The 21,599-nt window shown below is 44.6% G+C and overlaps 1 protein-coding gene across 1 annotated transcript in view; it reads left to right on the top strand.

Moving 5' to 3' along the window:
* TCERG1L (transcription elongation regulator 1 like) overlaps positions 1 to 21,599 on the top strand; it is a 104,512-nt gene that overhangs the window by 60,704 nt on the left and 22,209 nt on the right. Inside the window, exons 6-9 of the mRNA XM_056352818.1 lie at positions 710 to 835; positions 10,052 to 10,146; positions 12,241 to 12,329; positions 16,168 to 16,322. Coding sequence (XP_056208793.1) covers positions 710 to 835; positions 10,052 to 10,146; positions 12,241 to 12,329; positions 16,168 to 16,322 — 465 coding nt within the window. The remainder of the gene's footprint in view (positions 1 to 709; positions 836 to 10,051; positions 10,147 to 12,240; positions 12,330 to 16,167; positions 16,323 to 21,599) is intronic.

The raw sequence follows: 21,599 nt of genomic DNA, 5'->3' as shown, positions 1-21,599 counted from the left end.
AAGTGAGATGATGTGGCATAGGTCTTTCAGTTTCTGAAAAAAAAAGGTCGCGCACAGAGTTAGTGGGAAACTAATGCTCAAGGTTTGTTGTCAAATTCGACAACAGCCAGAAATTCTCCAGGATTCTCAAGGTAGCCTGGTTTAATTAATGTAGTTCTAGCAGCAGACCCTGGTTACTAATTTGTCATGAATAACATATATGAGCAATTTAGTGGTTTTCTGTTTTGTGAATCGTCTGAGCAGACTGTGATTCCCTTGGATAAAGCTTCTGGTTTAAATTATCAGCAAAATAATTTCCCATGGATAGGGCGGGACACAAAGAGTTTGTGATAAATAACAGTAGAAACTGGAGGTGTGCTATTTCATCTTAAATAAGAAAACTGATCTTGTTTGTCATCTGTTCTGAAAGCGTTAATGTATCCCTGGGAATTCTTATTTTGGGGGCTACATTTTTAATTTATGTTTTCCTCCAATGCTTATTTGCTGAGAATGAATGGATAATGTGGCCAGACTAGACCAGTAATTCAACTAAACACAAACCCTAGCGTTCTAACCATGCAAAAGGGTAGGTAATAGGGAGAAATGTTTAGTAGTAGGTTAAAAGAGCCTTCTGTGAAATACAGCTGGGAGAAAAGTGAGTTTTTTAAAGGCATTTTTGTTTACTGGCAAAAAAAAAAAAAAAAAAGGTTTCTTTATGGTTTGAATCCAGGTTCTGCCTCCAGAGTGGATGCTCATATGGGTCCTTTGATGCCGACACAATTCACCCGGGTAACTGCTGTGGCTGCGCCAGCGGTGACGTTCATGGCAACCAATCTGATGGATCAGACATTAACAGGTGTGTTTATGTTTCTATATACTGATTATATTACTGAAGCACGTGTTGTGTATTTCATTCTGAAGCATGCTTTCCATACAGCATGGAAATGGGAGACCCTTAAAAAACTGGCTCAAGTTTTATGACATTTGCTTTAGCTAATTACGAGTGTATTCAGAGTGTTTCGGATCCTGTTTGCTCGGTCTGGCAGTTGGCAGTAGCTTTGCATTTGATGATACAAAAGGCAAGTTTCTGAAACGTCCTTGGGCTTTTCATGTCCCGTGCCAGTGGTATTCACAAGCATTGCAGTGATAATGTGGTTATCTTTTGGATAGTTGCTCCATGAAGCCTCGTTGGCTGAAGCCTCCGAGGATGCTTTACGCTGTACTGCGCGATAAAACTGGTTTATTTACTGTCATGTAAATGTGTGTGTGGTGTTGTGAGAGAAGGGGTGATGCTGTTCCCAAAGACTGAAGGAAGTCTTGCGGCTTTGTTCAGATTCATATATCCACGTTGCAAACCACAATAAAAAATGATTGGGTTTTGATAGGAAATTGGGAACGCCTTTCCTCTTAGCAGCACTGTCATTATGAAGTCAGGAGCTCTGTTAATGGAGGTGAGATGCTGTGATGGGGCTGGACAAGTTGTTCCTCTGCCTGACTTGGGTGCCTGCAGCCATGGAGGGGGGTGCCAGCAAGCCCCCCTAGCTGTGCGGCACTGCGGGGCCCTCAACAAATATTGCCAGCCCTGTTCCATGGCAAGAACTGGTGTTTATCAGGAATTACTATGTATCAGTTCAGGCTTAATTTATCTGATCCTCACACCTGGGAATTAGGATGGTTGTGGAGGTGCCAAAGAGTTAGAAAGGAACATCCTTGTAACTGTTGAGGGTGCCCCATCCCTGGCAGTGCACAAGGCCAGGCTGGATGGGGCTGGGAGCAGCCTGGGCTGGGGGGAGGGGGCCCTGCCCGGGGCACGGGGTGGGACTGGGGGGGCTTTAAGGTCCCTTCCAGCCCAAATCATGCTGTGATTCTGTGTACGGATTTTCAGTGTAGAAGCTCTCACTTGTCCAGCTAAGCCATTTCTTTTGTGGGTACTTCAGGCTCACCAGATTTACCCTCAGCTAAGATAAAAATTTCATAAAATACTTTGTGGTCAGCTGTGCTAGGCAAATCTATAAGCGGGGCTGGAGGCTCCCTTTGAAGCAGGTCTGCCTGCTGCCATACCTGTCTTCAATAAGATGCTCTGACTGAATTTGTGTTACTGAGTATTCCAGTCTGGAAAATGCTGAAAATTTTATGACAGAGACACCTTAAACTCAAAGGGAAGTTCATACAGATCTTTTTTGACATACTTCAGTTTCTAGTTTCTTGTCTGGTTTTGTTTGCATTTGGTAAGTAACTGCTTCTTTTATCATCTGTACAGTTATAGTGCTTGAAGACCTGCATACTCCTCCTTAAAGTCACCAAGAATTGTATTGACTTGCTTCCTTGTCAGAAGCAGGGAGGAAATACTGAAACTGTTCAAAGTGTGCAGGGACAGAAAGATGAAGATTTGTGCAGGGGTCATGCTGATCTGCAGCTTGTTGCTTGTTGAAAGCTGAAACTGTGGTTTCTAATATATTTTATATCAAGTATATTTCATAATCTTCTTACTGGCAGACTTGAAAACACAAACACTCCTGATTTTATCCATCATGCTGAACAAGGATTTACCTGTATAAAGCCTTCTGATGACTAGGTGGCTTTCGACGATGAGGCCAGCACGACGTTTGGTCAGTGGGATGTCTAAATCAAGTGGCTATGCAGTTGGGAGGCAGTCACTTTGAAAGAGCGATTGTTGCATTTTTATATGCATACAAGTAATGTAAATAAGTTTTACATTATATTTTTGTTTCCTGCTTTCTCTTGAAAGGAGAGAGCTTTTCCTCCTTTTGTCGTCTTTGATTTGCTGCCAATTACATTTAAGGGAGAAATGGTAATTCCATTCAAGTACAGTATGGATTTTTCTTTGATGTTTTTGAGGAGATTGCACTCTTTTCTATAGATTGCTACAAACTATCGTTATCTCTAGTGGAAAAAGCAATCAAAGCAGGAATCATAATTAAGAGCAGATGACAGTAATAAAGGTGTTTTTACCCGTCAACCTCAAAGTGCTACAGAAAAGCCAATGTGCTCTTTAGGAAGCTGTTAGACACTGGGATGGGATGAAGTCCTGCGGGTGTCCTGGCCCTGAGACAGTGGTCGGTGGTGGGCCGGGTTGCGGGGAGAGGTGGGGGTCCTGGTGCTAAGACCCTCTCGTGCCTGGGTACCAAATTCAAGCACACCAGCCTGCTGAGTCACCAGTGCTGGCCAGGTGGACAATTATAGTGGAGAGGTGGTTTAAGAAGATACTGTCCTCCAAGTTTTCTGTGGTGTTTTGCTTGGTTTGGTTTTTTTTTTCGTTTGGTTGGGGGTTTTTGGTGGGTTTGTTTGTTTGGTTTTGGTTTAAGTTATTTAAAAGCCCTGGACTTTTAAAAATTCACTGAGTGTCTCCAGCTCAGGAGCACTGAAGCACAGGGGTAGTTGTTTCTAAGAAAGAACTGGGGTGGACAGCTGGAATACTAACATGTTAAGCTGTGCATCTTACATCTAGTATGAGGAGTGCTTTAACCTATACATACAGACCTGTGCCTCCATGTTTTGCTGCCAGTACTATACAGTGGCAGGATTATGCTTTGTATAGCATTACAGGCATGCTTTCATTTTGCAATATAGATAAGCCTTTCCTTGACTTGGTTTCTAAACAAAAAATTGGGTATTCAGCGAGGCTTGGCGCAGATGGATTTTGCTCATGACAACACAAAATCTGTCTTTCTCTGAAGAAAAAATTAATAACATTTTCTGTATTTCTGGAGCCAGAGGAGAGAAAAAAAAAACAAAAAAACCCATGGTCCTGGCTTCTAGTAAGCATTTATTTTTGTATGGGAAGCTGGAAATGTCCAGTATTAACTACAGCTCTGACTTTTTTGCATTACTGTAGTACAAGAGGGGTGGAGCTGTAACTACTACCCTCACAGAGCTCTGCATCGCTTCGTAGATACGCAGAGCTCGGCCCATTAAGTGCCTTGAAGATCAAGGCCAAGATCTTGAACTTGATATTTAAAAAGAATCAGATGGGAAGAGCAGGGGAAGGAAGGTCAGCAAGAGTCAGTGAAGGTTTTTGACTCAGATCCTGGCTTGGCCTGGGCCAGCCTCAGAGAGATGCAGAAACAGCTGGAGAGAGAGGCTGAGGAATGGTACCAAGGCTTAAATGAGGGGGAAATGCAAAACCAGATCGAAATACCCTTCTGATGAGCATGTGGCAGCAGCTGCCTTGAGCTCGGGGAGGGAGGAGGCGAATGAAGGCAGGCGCTGTGCTGTGCCTGGCTTGGTGGGAGCTGGTGCTGCTCTGTGGGCAGCGGTGCTCATAGCAATGCTCCTGCTTCTGTCAGTCTAGGGGAAACGAATGCACAGAGCCAGTCTGGGAGGTGGGGATGGCACGCTGCCTGCACTGCATGGTACCTGAGGGAATATGCCTGTAGGTTTTTTTCACCTTTTCCTTCTTTAACAAAGAAAGTGTTCTCAGGTTAGTGGCAAATAACATCTGTTGGGCAGTGTTAGCTGCGTGTCTGAAAAGTCCTACGACGGAATGAGTTTGTCATTGAACTCTGCACCCAGGCATACAGCCCACGGTACGGCACAGGAGACAAGGCATTTGTCCTTGTTATTCTACTGATCCCGTTACAAATCTCCAGGAAAATAAAAGGGTGAGTGGGAAGAGATTGCTGCAGAAGAAAAAAAGCACTGCTCAAGGAAGCTTGTGCTAAGAGAGGAGACAGAGCGTTTGGCAGGGTACGGTGAAACTGCTCAAAGCAGAAAATGGACACTAATTAAAGGTTGAAATACAGTGTGTGGGCCAGAGGAGGATCTGTTTCCCTGGAGCAGTGCTGATGGGCTGAAGGCGGGATCCCTGCCTGCAGGAGCGGGGCATGGACCTGGCTGACGTAGCTAGCACTGAAATCCCACACTTGGCTCGAGCAAGAAGCAACAGGGGAGGAACTGTGAATCACTTGGATACAGTCTTCAGGCTAACCGGGAAACCAAATGCATTAAGGTTGTGGGGAGAGACAGAACCGACCTGCAGAGATACTGTTGGGATAATAAAAAACTCAGTGTTTACATGTGTGCACTTGAGGTAAATCCAATTCTTGGAAACATTTAGAATCAAAATTTTAAACTTCTTTTGAGATTAATGGAGATTTGGCCTCTAAATACCTTTGCAGAACAAATTTTTATTATCTCTTGTCCATAGTTTCTCGTGGCATGAATCAATCTTCCCTCTTTCTCTCCCCATTTCTCTCTCTAATATTACTTTTAATAAGATGTTTATGATCATACATCTACATCCTCTGTGACATACCCAAGATACTTTTGCTACTTCACCTTTGCTTTTCATACTGTGAATTATTCATGTGTCTCTACCTGCTGTGGAGCCTCAGAGAAGTCTCTTTAATCAGACATCTTTATCCTCCCATCTCCAGCGCATCCTTCGGCAGCGTTACAGCAAGTGCAAGAGCACATCGTTAGGAATTACACTGCTAAGTTTAGGGGCAAAAAATGGTGCGTGATTATGTTGGAAATACATTTTGGCAGCTTAATTGTCAGGCTGCAGTTTATTTGATGCACTTAAGTTTAAAAGTGGGGGGAAAAGTTAATGAGAAAAGAGTAAACCTGAGCAAAGACGTGCGCCAGCTGCCAATGGAGGGTAAACATGCATCTTGCTGGCTGTCCTTTCCCAGCGTGTGCAGAGGAGAAGAAATATTTAATATTCTAAGAAGTCCTAACGTGGTCTGCTTGGAAACTCTTCCTTCCTTGGAAAGCAGAGCGGGTCTGTGGGTCAGCAGCACGGGCTCCCCACAGCCCTCCACCCACCTCTGCCCTCACAGCTCCACCACCTTGCTTTTGGGGAGCTGGCCTCCTGAGCACGGCGAGCTGCAGCCCGGGGAGTGCTCCCTGCCCCGAGGACACCTGGGCACCCCTGAGCTCCATGGGGAAAGCACAAGCTTGAATTATTTTTCTCTTGATATACTTAGAGAAAACAGTCGCAGTGTTCAACTACAGATATAAAAATAAATGACTCCTGATGTGCACAATGACTTTCAGGGCTTTCTTTTCTTATTTTACTTTAATTTTTGATATTTCCATCTTATTTTATGTATGCTGACTGTCCAAAATTTTGTGGAAGTATATTTCTCATGTGAATGGCTAATGAACTGCATGCTGCAGAAGTTCACCTACGTGTGCTGTGCTGGTGATGCTGTATTTTGAGCAAAAGCAACAGCACCCAAGTCCCTCCCTGGAGCTTCACCTTTCCTGTTCAGATGCTGTGAGGGAGCTTTTCAAAGGAGGGGAAAAAAGATGTTGCCTCAGGCATTTGCAGCGCAGAGTGTCTCCACTCCAAAGATGTGTAAAGTTCAAACAGGACTGAGAACAGCTGCCCCCGCGTTAGAGCCTCCCCACACCAGTACGTCCACGCTCTGTACTTCAAGCCAATCTCCAGGTATTAAAAAGCAGGGTAAGAGCAGCAGTGACAAAAGCAATGATGACATATGTCGTACCTTCCTTTGCATCGAAATGGAGCTCCTGGAGCTGTGCGAGTGTGGTTTAGGTTCTCTCTCCTATTTCATTTCTTCAGCGTCAGCTGTGGGGAAATCCTCTGCTGAATTTTGCATGTCCAACAGTGTGTTTAAATCTGCCAGCTGGCATTTATATATCTGTATTAATGGTTGTAAAACTAAGGAAATATGTTTTCTTGTTCCTCATGCGTGTATGGATATGCATATACATGAACGAAAGGCCTTGGCACCTTTTTGAAACAATGTGATAATGAAGACTATAAAAGAATCAAAATTCTAATAATAATAAAAGACTTTTTTACTCAGAGTAGGTAAATAGTTAGAAAGAGAAAGCAGCAGAGCTGGAAGAGGGATAGATGTGATTTCCCTACAAATCATAAGAACAAGATCAGTCCCAGGTCTGTTAAGCATCGTTTCCCAAGTGTGCTACTCCATGTCCAGCTACTCCAAGTTTGAGTGACAGAATCTGAACAGCAATTTCTTTGTGGCTGTTTTATCAGCAGCTAATTGGCCTTCCCGACTTGTTGCTTCAGGGATTATATCATGGCAAGATCAGAAGAGTCGAGAGCTGGAAGCGCTGAGACGTACCGCGCCGCTCCACAGTGTTGCCCTCCAAGGCTCCCAGCACGCCGTGGTGCCTGTGCCCAGCACTGGTGCCGGCTGTGTGCCTGCAAAAGCCACCCCAAACCCAGGCTCTCCCAGTTGCCTTTAAACTGCTGCAAAATCAATGACTTGCAAAGGAACATTTGCTGCAGAGGGGGATGTCTCAAGGTTCCTTTCATCCCCTACAACGATATTTCCAGAAAGCAGGCTAATGTTTTGGTTTACAAACCCCATCAGAAAGGAGGCAGGCTGTATGGGACACACGGCGCCTGCTGTGCCGCAGGGCAGTGCCTGAGGGCTGGCTCGTAGCACGCCACGGGAGCACAGAGCAAGCCACCAAGGATATTCCTGGGGGAAAGCAGTGGGAGAGTTGGAGTGATGAGAAAATGCAGGGCAAGATAATGAAATATCTTATGAAAAAGGTTAGAAACTGCATGTTGTCTGTCTTCTGCCATGTTTTAGAGCTGGAGAGTTTATTAGCAGAATTTAATTTAAGCGAGGTGCCCTAATTCTGCCTGCAGACCTCAGAGCAGTGAGTACGAGAAGCATCCACGGCTGTGGGGTGCCCTTTCTCTGTGTTTGCTTTCCTCACACGGGGCTGCCTTGTGGCGGGTACCACCACTGACCAGTGCCAGTGGCCACCTCTGGCCTTTCTAGGTGCTCGCATATGGCACTGCTGCTCACGGCGCTGGTCCCAGCAGGGTCATATTGTATCTTAGAATCACAGAATGGTTTGGGTGGGAAGGGACCTTAAAGACCATCTTGTTCCACTCCCCTGCCATGGCCAGGGACACCTTCCACCAGCCCAGGTTGCTCCAAGTCCCATCCAGCCTGGTCGTCAACAGTTCCAGGGGCCATGCTTCATCCCTCCAGTGTCCCTGGCCTTCCTGAGCAGGCTGCTGGGACTGCCTTCACCTTTCCAGAAGCCCAGCAGGAGAAGGCAGAGGCGAGTGCTCACAGGCAGGCTGAAGCCAGGTGTGGCTTTACTGCATTTAAAGACTAGCGTGCTTGTTGATGCTTTGATTCCGGGTTACCAGATGTCTAGCGAAGAAAGACAGAGACACCCTTTTTGATATGTATTAGCTGCTCCCTCCTCCTAGCTCCTTTAATGTGGAAATTAATTGCTATGGTTTGTAAATCTTCTTTTTTGCTACCCATAAAAATAGAGTAAGTCATCTTCTGTGAAAAATAACAGGTATTTAAATTTTTCTTATTGTGATGTATTCCACAGTGAAGCAGAGTCAAATGGCTGAGACTCTGCCTTTTCCTCAGTGTAGCTCCTGTTACGTGTGTGTCTATTCTATAGTCTGAGTAATTTTAAAATTAACTGAATAGTATTTTGACATGTGAATCTACTAAATAATACGCAGTCCTCAAAAAGCAGTGCTTGCAAATATTTTCTTGAGGCTACTCTACCACAGTTTTAGTCTGTTTAGCAGACAGAAAGTGCTCCATGACTCTTGAGATGGTTAAGGGGTAACGTGTGTCATGGCTTGCCCTCCTTACGGCACTCTAAATACTGGTGGTACCAGTCCGGATCTGCAGTGTATGATGCACTTGAGCTCTCCAAGGAGCCTGTGACGGCCGTGCACAGTGCTGGGTGTAGGGTGGGTGCCTCCCTGCAAAACCAGGGCAGGGGGCTATGGGTGCAGGGCCGTGCATGTTGACAGGGATGGATTGCTGTGGTCCCCATTTCCAAGTGGTTTGAGCCTCGTTTGGCAATTTAACTGCTGTGCTGGAACTCTACAGGCACAGGACTGCTGAGTTACGATCATACATTGCTTGTGGGGTTTTTATCATAAACAGGTTGAAATATGACCAGTATTTGTTGTTTAACTCTGTCTTAAAGTTTTACAGGCGGGTAGAAATTTTGCAGGTGGAAAGTGGTGTGTAGACTTTCATTCTAGGAGGAACACACCAGATCACGTAGCCTGGGCAGCTGCGTGTCACTGGCCGTACCTGCTCCCCACCGGAGCCGTTGCTGTCACTGCTTTGTTCTGCCTGAGCAGAGCAATGGCTGTGGTTGGGAAGAATGAGGCAGGGGTGGGTGGGGGTGGGGGCGGCGGCTACATCCACTTTCCCTGGGACTGGTTATTTTACAAAGAATATATGTACCTTGTCCTCCCTGCTGCAGGCAGGCTGGGTCAGGTGACTAGAGAGTACATTTGCTCAAACTGCTAAATACATGTTTTAAGAGGACAAGAGAAAAAAAAAGAAGTCTGTCTTAATATTTCTTACTGTGAAACCGACTTTTTTCTGATTGTTGGGTCTGTGTCTCATACCTGCTGTCTTTTTGTCTTTCCTCACTGTCCCTTATGGCCCCTCTGTTATCAAGACTTACACATTTTGTAGCCAGCGGAAACACTTTCTAGTGCTTAGCGTTTCAGGATGAAGCTCTTTGTAAAGGAGGGGAATGTGTTTTTACCACTGCTTCCAGTGGAAGTGCAATTAAACACTGGTCGGTGGCTCCTGTGGAGGTTAACCCAGAGCACACCAGCGTCTCCTGCCTGGGAGGAGAATGGGCTGGCCAGCCCTGTGCCCCTTGGGTGGGGGCTGCTGCTCCAAGGGGCAGCTGTGCCCTGGGGCATACAGGATCATAGCATGGTTTGGGTTGGAAGGGACCTTAAAAATCACCCAGTTCTACTCCCCTGCCCTGGGCAGGGACCCCACCCACCAGCCCAGGCTGCTCCAAGCCCTGTCCAACCTGGCCTTGATGTTCCATGAAAAAAAGCACTTTTGGGTTCAGGGAAAGCAGGAGAAAACACTCAGTGTGATTAAAGCCTCACGCTAAAGTATATGAATGTGTCCTATTACAATACAGCATTATATTTAGTAAGGAGATTAGCTTTATTTATTTATTTACACATATGTGTGTAAATAAAGGAGTGAGTGACTAGGAAGAGGTGAAGAGAGGCGTCTAAGAGCCACATCAGGAATGTGTTTATTGCACATTAAAATGAAATCCTTTCCCCTCACAGATAATGACAAAGAATCGAGTAGATCCTCCTGCCCACAGACCTTGATTTTACACACGGAGAGGAAGAGTACCCCTGTGGACAGCGACGGTGATAAGGTCTGCGATGGACTTTCTTCTTTTAAAAACCTCTTTAAACTATTGAACTGCATGAATCAGTCAGGATAAAGGACTGTCCTCTGGCTAGAGCTGCGCTAGTGATACGGCGATTGTTTCCTGCAGTCAATTTTAAAGAGCTATCTATTTAATTTATCTTTGTGCTTTATAGGAGCTCTGTCACTGTAGTGTCAGTATCAGAGGAGGGATGCTTTTGGCTGGTTTTCTGCCCATGCTGGAGGAGAAGCAAGTCTATGGGGGGGTGGGGTGTGTGCGCAAATGTGGAGGTGCAACACAGCCCAGGAAAAAAAATTAATGCACTGAAAAGTTGGAAGTGCAGAAACAGAGCATCTGTGACTCTCCCTGTCTCGCTGTGGTGGCAGGGACCTGTGGAGCTGGGTCAGCTGCTCAGGGCAGGATCCCCTGGCTGGATGTTGTGCTGCTTATCGCAACACCAGCCCCAGGTGCAAGAAAGATGGCAAGAAAATGGCCCCCACCTTTTTGGTGTTACTAATTTAAAATGCTGTGTGCTTCTGTAGCCCTCCTTTACAGATCATTGCATGGTCCTTAAATAAAACTGTCAGGTGAACATAAATGGGTAGCAAATAGTATGTGCCACTTGCAGATGGGTAATACTATATGTGTGTGACTTCATTAGGTTTTTTATAAAAAAGGCTAGATTATAAAGGAAAAGGACCAAAATTGTACTCCTGGCTTCTGTGAAATCAATGGAAATATTTGCTTTCTGCACTGCTCATGCAGAGATTGTGAAAATGGCTAAAGCTAAAGAGGGAAACCTTTATCTGAGTACGGGGGTGTGGAGGAGCATCACAGGCTCAGAAAGCAGCAGTGCGGAAGGTGCTTGAAGCCACCTTGGAGCAGATGTGGTCTGTTCCCCTGCGTTTCTGCTTTATGCACACATGCTTTCTGCAGCAGGAGCTCTGTCCTGCAGGAGGAGGACCTGTGAACTGAGCTACTGTTCCGTTTATTTTCATTTGGCACATTCCTATCACGCTGCTCTCTTCAGGCTCTCTGAAAGCAAACCTCCCCTGCCTACCAGGCGCTGCAGGTGTTCCCCACATTTGCAGCTGCATCGGTACTCAGGCACATTCCGTAGGGCTTTAAGTTATGAAATACTTTCAAGATGAAGACCTCTGAACATATGCTTTATTATTTTTTTAATTAAGTACGTGCTTCTCATGTTTTGATACCGCATTGAGCTAGATCACTGCCTTCCTCCCCACACCTCCCCCTCGCAGTTCATTTCCGTAAGCTTCTACAATAAATAGCTGTTCTTCAGCTGGTAAAACACCGCCTGTGCTTGTCAGCGGTACCATACAGCCCTGCCGCCTTGTCTGCTGCTCCAGCCGTACAGGCAGCCTTACACAGAGCAACCCAGCCCTGTTGCAGGGGGGTTTGATGGAGGCAGCTGGTTCCCCTCCATCTCAGCAGGTTACTGCTGTCTGAAACCAGGGACGTTTGCTTTTGCCAGTGTTATTATGTCTTCGGGAAGTCCTAGAACTGCTGCGAAGTAAGCAGCTGGTGATGGCAGCACAGGTGCTGAGCTCTATGGAGCAGCATGTGCTCCCTGGGCTCGCTCAGCTGCTCCCATGCAAGTGATTCCCTTTGGTTCTTGCACTGCCTTATGCACTAGAGCTGGTACAAGTGCTTTGTTGCCATGTGTGCTACTCACCCACGCATGGCCTTCCCTGGGCAGTTCCCCACCATCCCCTGCACGCGCGGCTGCTTTGTGCGCAGGGCCTGAGGCACGCCGTAGTGGGAGCACCCTCCTGCCCACCCCTCGTTAGGATGGGCATCGCTCCCCACGCATCATTTCTGATGAGCCGGCTCTCCTTGTTATTGCAGTGCAGAGTTAGACCCGCTCTCCCAAGTGAGCTGTTGGTGTAAGTGGGTTGACATTTTTATTATTTCCTGTTTATCTGAGCTGTTCTCAAGGTATCTGGTTGTTCATAAAACCATGCGTGGAATAATGGCAGTAAGGGTGATCCACTTCCAGTTAAAGGGAGTGAGCAATTTGTATAACAATAACATCTACATCAGCTGTATTTGTTGACTAATCTCTATCTGTCTTTCAAGGATCATTCTTTCAAACTAGTAGATGAGGCTGTCAGCACATCCAATGGCAACAAGCCCGTGGCATCCACTCCAGTGCCAGGATCACCATGGTAAGCAAATGCAATCAGACCTGCTAGAAGCCATTCATCAGTGCCATTTCCCTGGCCAAACACGCATTACTGCTCTGGTACGTGGGGAAAATACACTACCCTGGGTGTTAAGTAGCAATGCTGGGTTCCTGTTCCAGCTTCCACTGGAGCTGTCCCTCATTAATCATGTACTTAAGGAAAATGTGGGGGGGTAGGTATAAACACAGCGTGAACCAGCTCCCTGGGGTCTGCAAGGTAAGGGCTGTCTGCTGCGGAGCTCTGGCTCAGCTGGGGATCGGGTCTGGCAGGAGGCAACCAATGGTTTCCCCATCTGGTTTTGTGGGCGCGCATGATGCTTGGATGGATCAGAGAGGAACTACAAGATCCCTAAGAAACGTTCTTGCTTTGTAGGCCCAGATCCTATTTATCTCCTAGTTATTTCAGTGGCAGTGGGTGACTTGCTGGCTTGCAAGAATGGTGTTGATTTCAGGTTGTATCGCTGAAAATAGGTTGTGTCTCATAATCCAGTTTCCTGACCACGTTCCTGTCCAGGTAACTACATGCTGGGTAACTAAAGCTCATGTCATTTTTAAATGGATAAAAACTTTCTGTCCCAAACAGTTGACTAGAAGGAATTTTTACCTCCTTTACCCATATAATAATTAGTTTATACTTAATGGCTGACATCTACGGGATCTTTGGCTAAGGCACTCCACATAGGTATCAGCCATTATTTGTCATTATCATATTGTGCCATTTTGCAAGCCCGTGTTATAAGCACAGTCCGATGTCCTACTTAATTTCAACATCATAAATACACAATGTATATCAGTCGTCTTCTTGACAGTTGCTACTCCGTGGCGTAGTGCAGAGGAAGCATTTGAGTTCAGTGGTGTCATTAGCAGGTTGTGGTTTAATCTGTTCCTACAGAAAAGAGCCCTAGCCAGTGGTACCCCCAGAGGGATCTCACGGCACCCCCTCTTCTCCAGCAGCAATGGCTGAGTGGTCAATGGGCATCTGATACCTCCACTCTCAGACCCAGACTTGTGATGTTTTAATCCATAAGGAGAAACCTTACACTTCTGGGTTTCCAGAAGTTGAACAGAGGACTGTTTAGTGACCCAGTTGGTACTTCAGGTGTGAGAAAAGGCATCCAGATCTCTTCCTTGGGACCAGAGGGAGAGGGGCATAGTGCTCATACTGACAGTTCTCCTGTGTTCTGAGTTGACAACATCTTGTTGTCTGTCCCATGGATTTTGATGGAAAATGGGGCATATCTGTAGGGTGCTTCAAGCAGTTTATGAATTTTTCTGATAGGTCGAAACTACATATACAACACAAGTCCAAAAAACCATGAATTTACTTCAACCCATAGGGTGGCTTACTCCTGCTGGACCCACGGTTGATGTGACATCACCAAGCACATGTCAGAGTAGGTAGACTATGCTTCTTAATGGCAGAGAAATATTCAGGAAAGTTATCAGACCTTATCTATGTTATGAAATAAAAAAACCCTACCAACCTAATATCATCACCTTGTGCCCTTACTCATTTTTAAGTTAAAATTTTCTAAAGGGAAACATGAAAAATATCTGCATTTCCAGTTTATGCTCTGTGACTGAAACAAAATACCATGCGTCCCCTGTGGATAATTGAAACCGTTACTGTACCAGAGGAACAGGTGACATGTTACTCGGGGAAAGGGACATTAATTTTAAATTAAATGTCAAATTATATTAGTCATGGAAAAGTGAAGAGGTGTCACAAGGGATCCCAGAGTTTCTAACCTGTGGTGATAACACGCAAGACCTAGCGATACTCAGTGATTAATGAGCACCATCAACATCTGTGCGCATGGCTGGAGGAGCAGTGAGCACAGCAGCGTACCAACAGAGACAAACCACACATTTCCAAACCCACTGGTTGCAATGTCTTCAACAGTCCTGTGTGCATGGGGTAGCACTGCAGATCCCGAATGAGGTGCTGGTTTCACGTTTACCATCATTTGATACTCATTCCCCAAGTGGTTCAAATTCTGTGGTGTGCTTACTTGCCAAGGAAAGAAATTACGGCAAGGGGCACTTCGAAGCAGCTGTTTACTCCTGGGCAGGGTTGAGCCTGTGTCCTGACTGTAATTTGAGTATTTAATTAAAACGTAACAATAACCCATTTGTATTAATCAGCTAAGTGTGTTGTCTTCACATAAATGCCTGGATTTTTTTTCCCCCCTTCCTTCTGGGACAGCTGTGCTCTTGGTTTGGGAGAGCTCCTGTAGAAGTCCCTCTTGGTGTGTTCTGTAGAAGAGGCCCAGAGCTGGTGGGTCCATGTTTCTGGGAGAACAGAGGTTCCTGTAGCTCCAAGGTACAAAGTGAGAAGTCACAACTATACCTAACTGTTGCCAAACAGGATTAGAGCATCTGATTTGCGAGGCGGTTTTGTGATCCAAAATATTTGTGCATTAAAGTAAACAAAATTTATCACAACTGTGTCACTGAATCCAGGGTGCCAAAACTTCCATAGGGTCTAAGTAGGACTGAAGTCCACAGCTGGGTTTGTACAACCAGTTTTGGGCTCCTGTTCATAGGGAGAACATTTAACTCTACTGAACATACTTACTGTGATGTCCAGGCTCAGTAACACACACCGAGCTGCTCCTGGCACCCTGCAGCTCCCTCCATGGTTTCATACAGAGGTTGCTTGGTTTTCATTGCATGGTTGGGCAAGATCAATGGTGATGACTTACCAGCGGTGCACAGGGTATGTCGATTATCTTATTATAGTACGCTGTAGTGATGGAGCGTTTTTCGTATTTGCAGTCTTTTACCCAGACCAAACCCTTTTTTAACCAGTTTTATTCCCTGCTTTTAAAAACAATCATCAAAGCTTCTAATGATAAGATTTGTTCCTTCCAGGTATTTATGCTTCAGAGGCACCAACATTTTCCCATTATAAGTGTATGTGTGTGTGAGGGAGTTGGAGTAGGTGCTTGATGTTTGTTAGTTTTCATTACGATTCAGGAAGGGCGGGCTTGAGACAAATATTCTGTTTGTTTATTTACACATAGATTTAGGGAAGTACAACTTGAGGTTTTTGAATGTCTGTTAAGGATGGTGTGATACTTATTTTCATATTATTTTAGCTGTTTTAAAATGAATGTCAGGATAAAATGTTAAGCTGCAGTCATGCATATTTTAACTGACCAAGTCATGAGGCTGTGATTTCCATGGCATCACTTGGTCGTGTTTTTTTAAATTTGAATCAAATCTCATAAAAATCAGCCTAAAGTTTTGTGGCAGGCTTCTGCGGTGGCCAGTTGTACCTATCCAGTGCAGAGCACAGTGGGAGCCGGCTGGGATGCCCTGGGGATGCTGTAGGGATGCCCCTGGGATGCTGTGGTTACATCTCCTCCTACCAGCAGAGCTGGGTAAGGCTCCCGTGGCTGCCTGCCAGCAGCAGGCACAGCCCTGGCCTGTGGGCATCGAGGCTGTGGCCACATAGCCCCGCTGCCCAGGCTTCTGCTGCTTGCTGCCTCAGCCACGGCTTTACAACGTGACGTATATTTTCCTGTGGCTCCTTTTGCCGTGAGCACCACAGTGTTCCTCTTCTCCTGGTTCTTTTTCCCTTCCGTGATAGAACATTTCACCTGCTGCTATTCTGGGGGTTGTTTAGACCATTCCTATGACATTTTATTGATAAGGGAAGAGCCACTCCAGCCAAGGTGACTGGTGTGGGCTGGCAGGGTCTGGCCGAGGGGAGCCTCACCCACACATGGTAGAGATGCAATGAGCCAGCTGTGGGTTACTTTCTTGTTCGTGGGTGTATCTGATATTATCTAAGCATAGTTTATCACTTGGAATAGGTGTGTAGTCTGGACTGGAGATGACCGGGTCTTCTTCTTCAACCCTACAATGCAGCTGTCAGTCTGGGAGAAGCCGGTGGACCTGAAGCACCGCGGCGACATAAACCGGATCATCGAGGATCCTCCTCACAAGCGCAAGCTGGAAGCTGCAGCAAGTAACTAAAGCCCTGTGATTATTTGCCTCTATTTAAACTCAAATATGGAATGAAACTTGGTCGCTAAATACTTTCAGTGAAAGTTTGATAACCGTAATTAGAGTGAGTTTTCTTTTGAGATTTCATATAAAATATTGTGTTAGAATTGACGTTTATTGCAAAATCCTTATTTTCACTGAAATGCTTAGCTGGGGGATAGAGCATTCTCATTAATAGCAATGAAGAAACAGGTGGCTTCTTATACTGGATGAATCTCTGATGTATAAAATACATCTCGGAAGATGCTGTCTTTATTATTACACTTATTTCCAAGATGTACATTAGGAATGCATTACCAATGCGTTATTCAGCTGTTACACAAAAGCAGATACTCCGTAGCTAATGATTACCCAATCAAATTGTAGAGGCAGGGGAAAAGTCCTGGTAGTAAAACTCTTAATGAGTGCTAAAAGGTTTGGTGGAAACATGGGTGCTTCCATCTAAACATGACCCTGCCACCTTCTAAACACTGTGATTCCTGAAGAGGAAAGTTGTGCCTAAAGAACACACTGATCTGCAGGAATACAATTTGAGTGGTTCAAAATATAGTTTAAAAGACACCCCTTGGCTTGTCAAGTGATCCAAGGTGCTTGCTACCTGGTCCTCCCCAAGATGGCTGGTTCATGGAGGCAGTTCTCCCAGCCAGACTTTTCCATCCCATGCCCCTCACCATGCCTTCTTTTTTCCTGCCACACGTACCTTAGTTGTTCAGTCCACATTTGGTCTGTGCTGGTGACCAGTCCAGGAGCAGCCCAGCCTGTCAGCCTGTGCTTGCCAGTGCGGTAATGGCCTCCATAGTTTGTTCCACACATTTTTCTCCAAAGTTTATGTTTCACCAGTTTTTGTGGACTCCCTGTTACATGCCATGTCGATGCTCCTTTTATTTCCTGATGCTTTATGTTGGCTTTCACATGGGAACGGTGTCGGTAAGACCTGGTGTTACCGGGAGGACGTGTAGACGCGTGGCACTCATTCAAAATGCTGCTTGTGTTGATGAGCTGCTTGTAATTCTTGAATATTCTGCTTTGCAGCTGTTTCAGTGAGTGGAGAGCTCCTTCGGCTGGTGCTTGTTCTTTAGTGGTGAGGTCTAAAAAAATGGAGGGGGAAACAAAATGGAGACTTTTGTCATTCTTTTAAAGTGTAGTATTTTATAACTAAAAGTAAGGTAGCCCTGCCAGTTTAGTGAGGTGACCTGCCTTTTTTCACCCAGGTCATGGGGGACTGTAACATACGCTTTCATCCATGGGCACCGCTCCTAATTAACTGCTGCAGAACAGGAGCTGTGAACGTGCATTTGTGGACTTGAGACACTAGGTCTGCAGGTAGATGAAAGTGAGTGATAATCAGGATTTATGTTGTCAGTATTAGCAAAAGTTGGCTGAAAAAAAGCCACAGGAATGTTTTCTATTAGTGTAGTCCTTATTGACATACAATGCCATTACATTTTTCAATATACATTGCAATTGTCAGATGCTTGTGTGTGTATATACATAAATATATACACAAATTTTGTATATGGCTTGAATAACTTCAGCTGTATATCTAATAATGCCAAAGTGTATCTGCTGAAGTTCATTCTACAGGAGAGAAATATAGTATATGTTTTCTATTACAGGATATATTGAAATATCAACTAATTAATGACAAGGGGGAATGATGGCCAAAACCAAAACTGAGGGTTGTTGTTCATGGTCTATAATTAATTAACGAGAAGACTCTAAAGTCATTGTTAAAATGTGCCACTTCAAAAATCCATTTTTTGCTGTGTGTTCCATCCTTTTTATTTATTATCTGTATGTACCATGAAGATTTGATTCATGCACCAGTTTCTTTATGACCATGGTTTTCATTGTTGCTAATAGTCTTAATCTTCCTTGATATAATTGGGACCTGCAGTTGCTCAGTATTTGAGACAGTCAGGTTATAATTAGTATATATTAGCTGCTAAGGTGAAAGGAATTATTTGTTACCATTTCTCTTAGCTTGGAATCTCGAGTAAATAAATAACACAAATGAGCTGTGTGTTTGCAACAATGGCTGCCAAATTTATTTAGCTTAGTTGCTGCTGCTGAGTTTTAATTAGGATTTTTAAATCAAAGGCACAAAAAAAGTTGGCAAGCATAGTTATTCATGGGGCCCTACAGGTTATCTGTGCATCACTCAACTGAAAGATCAAGTGCATTTATAACTTAGGCATAAATGATAAATTACTCATTTATCAATTCCTCCTCCTCCACAAAGTATAAGTTCTTAGGGAGATTGATGAAGGTGCCGTGGCTCTTCACTAATGGGTTCCCATCAGGCCATCCTGTGGAGTTGGAGAGGAGAGGCAGCTCCTCCTGTGCCTCCGGAGTGGCTGCACGGTGCGGGGTCCAGAGCAGCTCTTGGCCAGCACCACCGAGCCCCTCCGACAGGGACCTCACCGGGGCAGGGTGACCGCTGGGCAGAGCAGGCGAGGCCAGGGCAGCGGGGGCATTTCTGGGGCTTTCACACCTCCATCGTCCATGTTGCCTGGCGGCAGCGTGTGCCATCTGGTGACAGCTCTCTCTTCTTGTCCCTGACTGTTGTTACTCCTCTGCCTCCGTATGCTCACAGACTGACCATAATAACCCTATTTCCACTCAAAGATTCCTTGAAATCCTTGTCTTATTGCAATGGAGAAAACCATTTTTATCTATTCCTATTCCTTCACCAGCTCAAATGGTTTGTCTGGTTGTTTAGGCTGAGGAAGTTATTTTTTCAGTTAATTAAAAGAAAACTGACATTCTGGCTACAGAAAATGGCATGTCGATTCATAGCTGGTATGTTCCCTATTCAAAACCAGTTACAATTTGGTTTATTCTCTTCTCACAAATATTTTGGACCCCTTAACATTCAGACAAAACCATGAAGCATGGTCTCTAGAAATAAGGTAAAGCTTATTATAGATATATATTATATATTTTATATATATATATAAAATGTATACTTTGTCTATTATTTATTATTATTTTAAATCTTAGAGTAAACTCCTGGCTTACGTGTGACGCATACTCTTTACAAGTCTGCAGATCAGATTTTTGTGTGTGGCCGATGGATTGATAGTGCTTTACCTCACCTGCTAAATGCCGGTGTTCCCTCTTTGTTCTGGAAAATGAACTGGAATTCATGACATGGCTGGGATTAGCTGAATGATTTCATTAATCAGCACTAAGCCTGATAGACCATCAGATTGGGGCAGTGCTCCGCTTCATGATTTCATGGAAAGATTACTGTCAAGTGATATTCTTCCTGAAAGCTTTAAATCAATTATTAGATTTTGCGCTTGGCTGCCTGTCTTCCCTTTCAAAGTCAGTTCATAATCCTACCAAAGGTCCAGCGGTGTGATGTGATTCAGTAGGCTCCTGAGTGAGAGTACAGATACCATTTGTCATGTTTTACTGAGTTTTCCATTGCACAGAAATTCTAAGTGATGATGCTGACTCTGATCTTGTCCCATTTATCCAAGTCAGTAGACCCACAGCAGTCATTCCTGCAGGCAAAGCGAGAAGGATGTGGTGTCCCTCCCTCAGGGGGCTGTCACTGCTGTCTGGGAGAACCTGAGGTGTCTCAGGAACCGGTGGATGGAAGTAAACCCTGAAATCAGGGTGTATTGCATGAGTTCTTTTACCTGAAGGCTGTATGGTAGCTAACGTTTGGTTTTATAAATGCCCGGTTCAAATTTTTTTCACAGAAAAACTTAGAAGTTATATATCCTTTTCAGAATTCTGTGAAAGGCCTTGTTGTAAGATGACTTCAAATTTGAGTGTTGTTGTAGAAGCACAGACCCATGGAATGGTTTGGGTTGGAAGGGACCTTAATAGTCATTTCGTTCCACTCCCCTGCCAGGGGCAGGGCCCCCTCCCCCCAGCCCAGGCTCTCCCAGCCCCATCCAGCCTGGCCTTGAGCACTGCCAGGGATGGGGCACCCACAACTTCATCATCACCACCGTCATCATCACCAGTGAGTTTGCTCTTGTCCTGTGGAAATGTCAAAGAGGAAAGGCTCGTTGCCTTGGCCAGACTTCTCACCGCTTGCTTGCTTTAGTAAAAGAACGTCCCATCAGGCTTCGTAACGTCTGAGCATATCACGACATACGTCCTTTAGCCAGCTCTGGAAAGGCTGTCTGTGGCGTGTGGCAAACGCAGGAGGTGCCCCACCAGGCATGGCTTTTCCTTTTCTTTAATAGAGGTGAATTTGGTAGGAACAGGTTTGTGCTTGCCCAGCCACCTTTAACTTCATTGCTCTGGGAAAACACCACCGATTACTCTTGCAATTACATATTATTACCTTCAGATTTCATTAAAATTAAGACCACTGCTGCCTCCACAGGTTGTTCAACTCCTGATTAGTAGCTTTATAATATATCTGTTGAATTACTTCCACCTTCTGAGTTTACATGTCATTTTTCCTATTTCTTTGTATTTTTAATGGGGTATCCCAAAGAAGAATTTACCAAGAAGAGGTAATGCCTACAGTGAAGTTTTGTTTATTTAAAACATTATTAAATTAATTTCTGTATTCATAACGATCATGTATTGTCAGGAATGTTGAGCTCGAACTGTTCTTATTTTGGACTGCCATTAATTTTTCCTTATTCTCATTTAAAGTTCTAGTTAGTAAAGCGTTCATTTGCACCTGCTTTGTGTTTCCTCCTCATGTGGTCTCTGTTCCTGGTCTTCCAATGCTGCAACGTTACAGCTGCTGTTTGTTTCTTATTGTTCTTTTTGCAGTGATTTAGTGTGCACTTTGTTCAAGCACTTAGTACAAATAAAAGGTAACATTTGCTGAAAGCATACTGATAAACATGTAATTTCCCTAAAATAAGGAAACAAAATGATCTAAGAACAAGATTCTTAAATTGAAACTCGAAGTAAATGGCCAAATTTCTTTTAACTTCAGTGATACTAAGATTGGACCCATTTTCTGGCATATGTCATGGAGTTTCATCTGATTTCAGTGAGATCAGATCTCATCATATCAAGTTATTCAAACCTTTTATCTTCATAACCTAAGTTCAATTTTATATTTTTTTAATTTATTTTTTCATAGTTTCATCAATAGCAAGATATGTCTTCACCAGTCTAGTACAAAGAGGCAGAGGTTTGGTGTTTCTGATATTCCCAACAATTATGAACCACATACTATTTAATAATTATATTTCTCAGCGAATTCCTGCTGAACTACTGAAGCGTCCCCAACACAGACCAAACACTGGAT

This window comes from Falco biarmicus, chromosome 9 (genome assembly GCF_023638135.1).
Source record: "Falco biarmicus isolate bFalBia1 chromosome 9, bFalBia1.pri, whole genome shotgun sequence".
NCBI lineage: Eukaryota > Metazoa > Chordata > Aves > Falconiformes > Falconidae > Falco > Falco biarmicus.
This window is presented reverse-complemented; position numbering and strand designations above follow the sequence as displayed.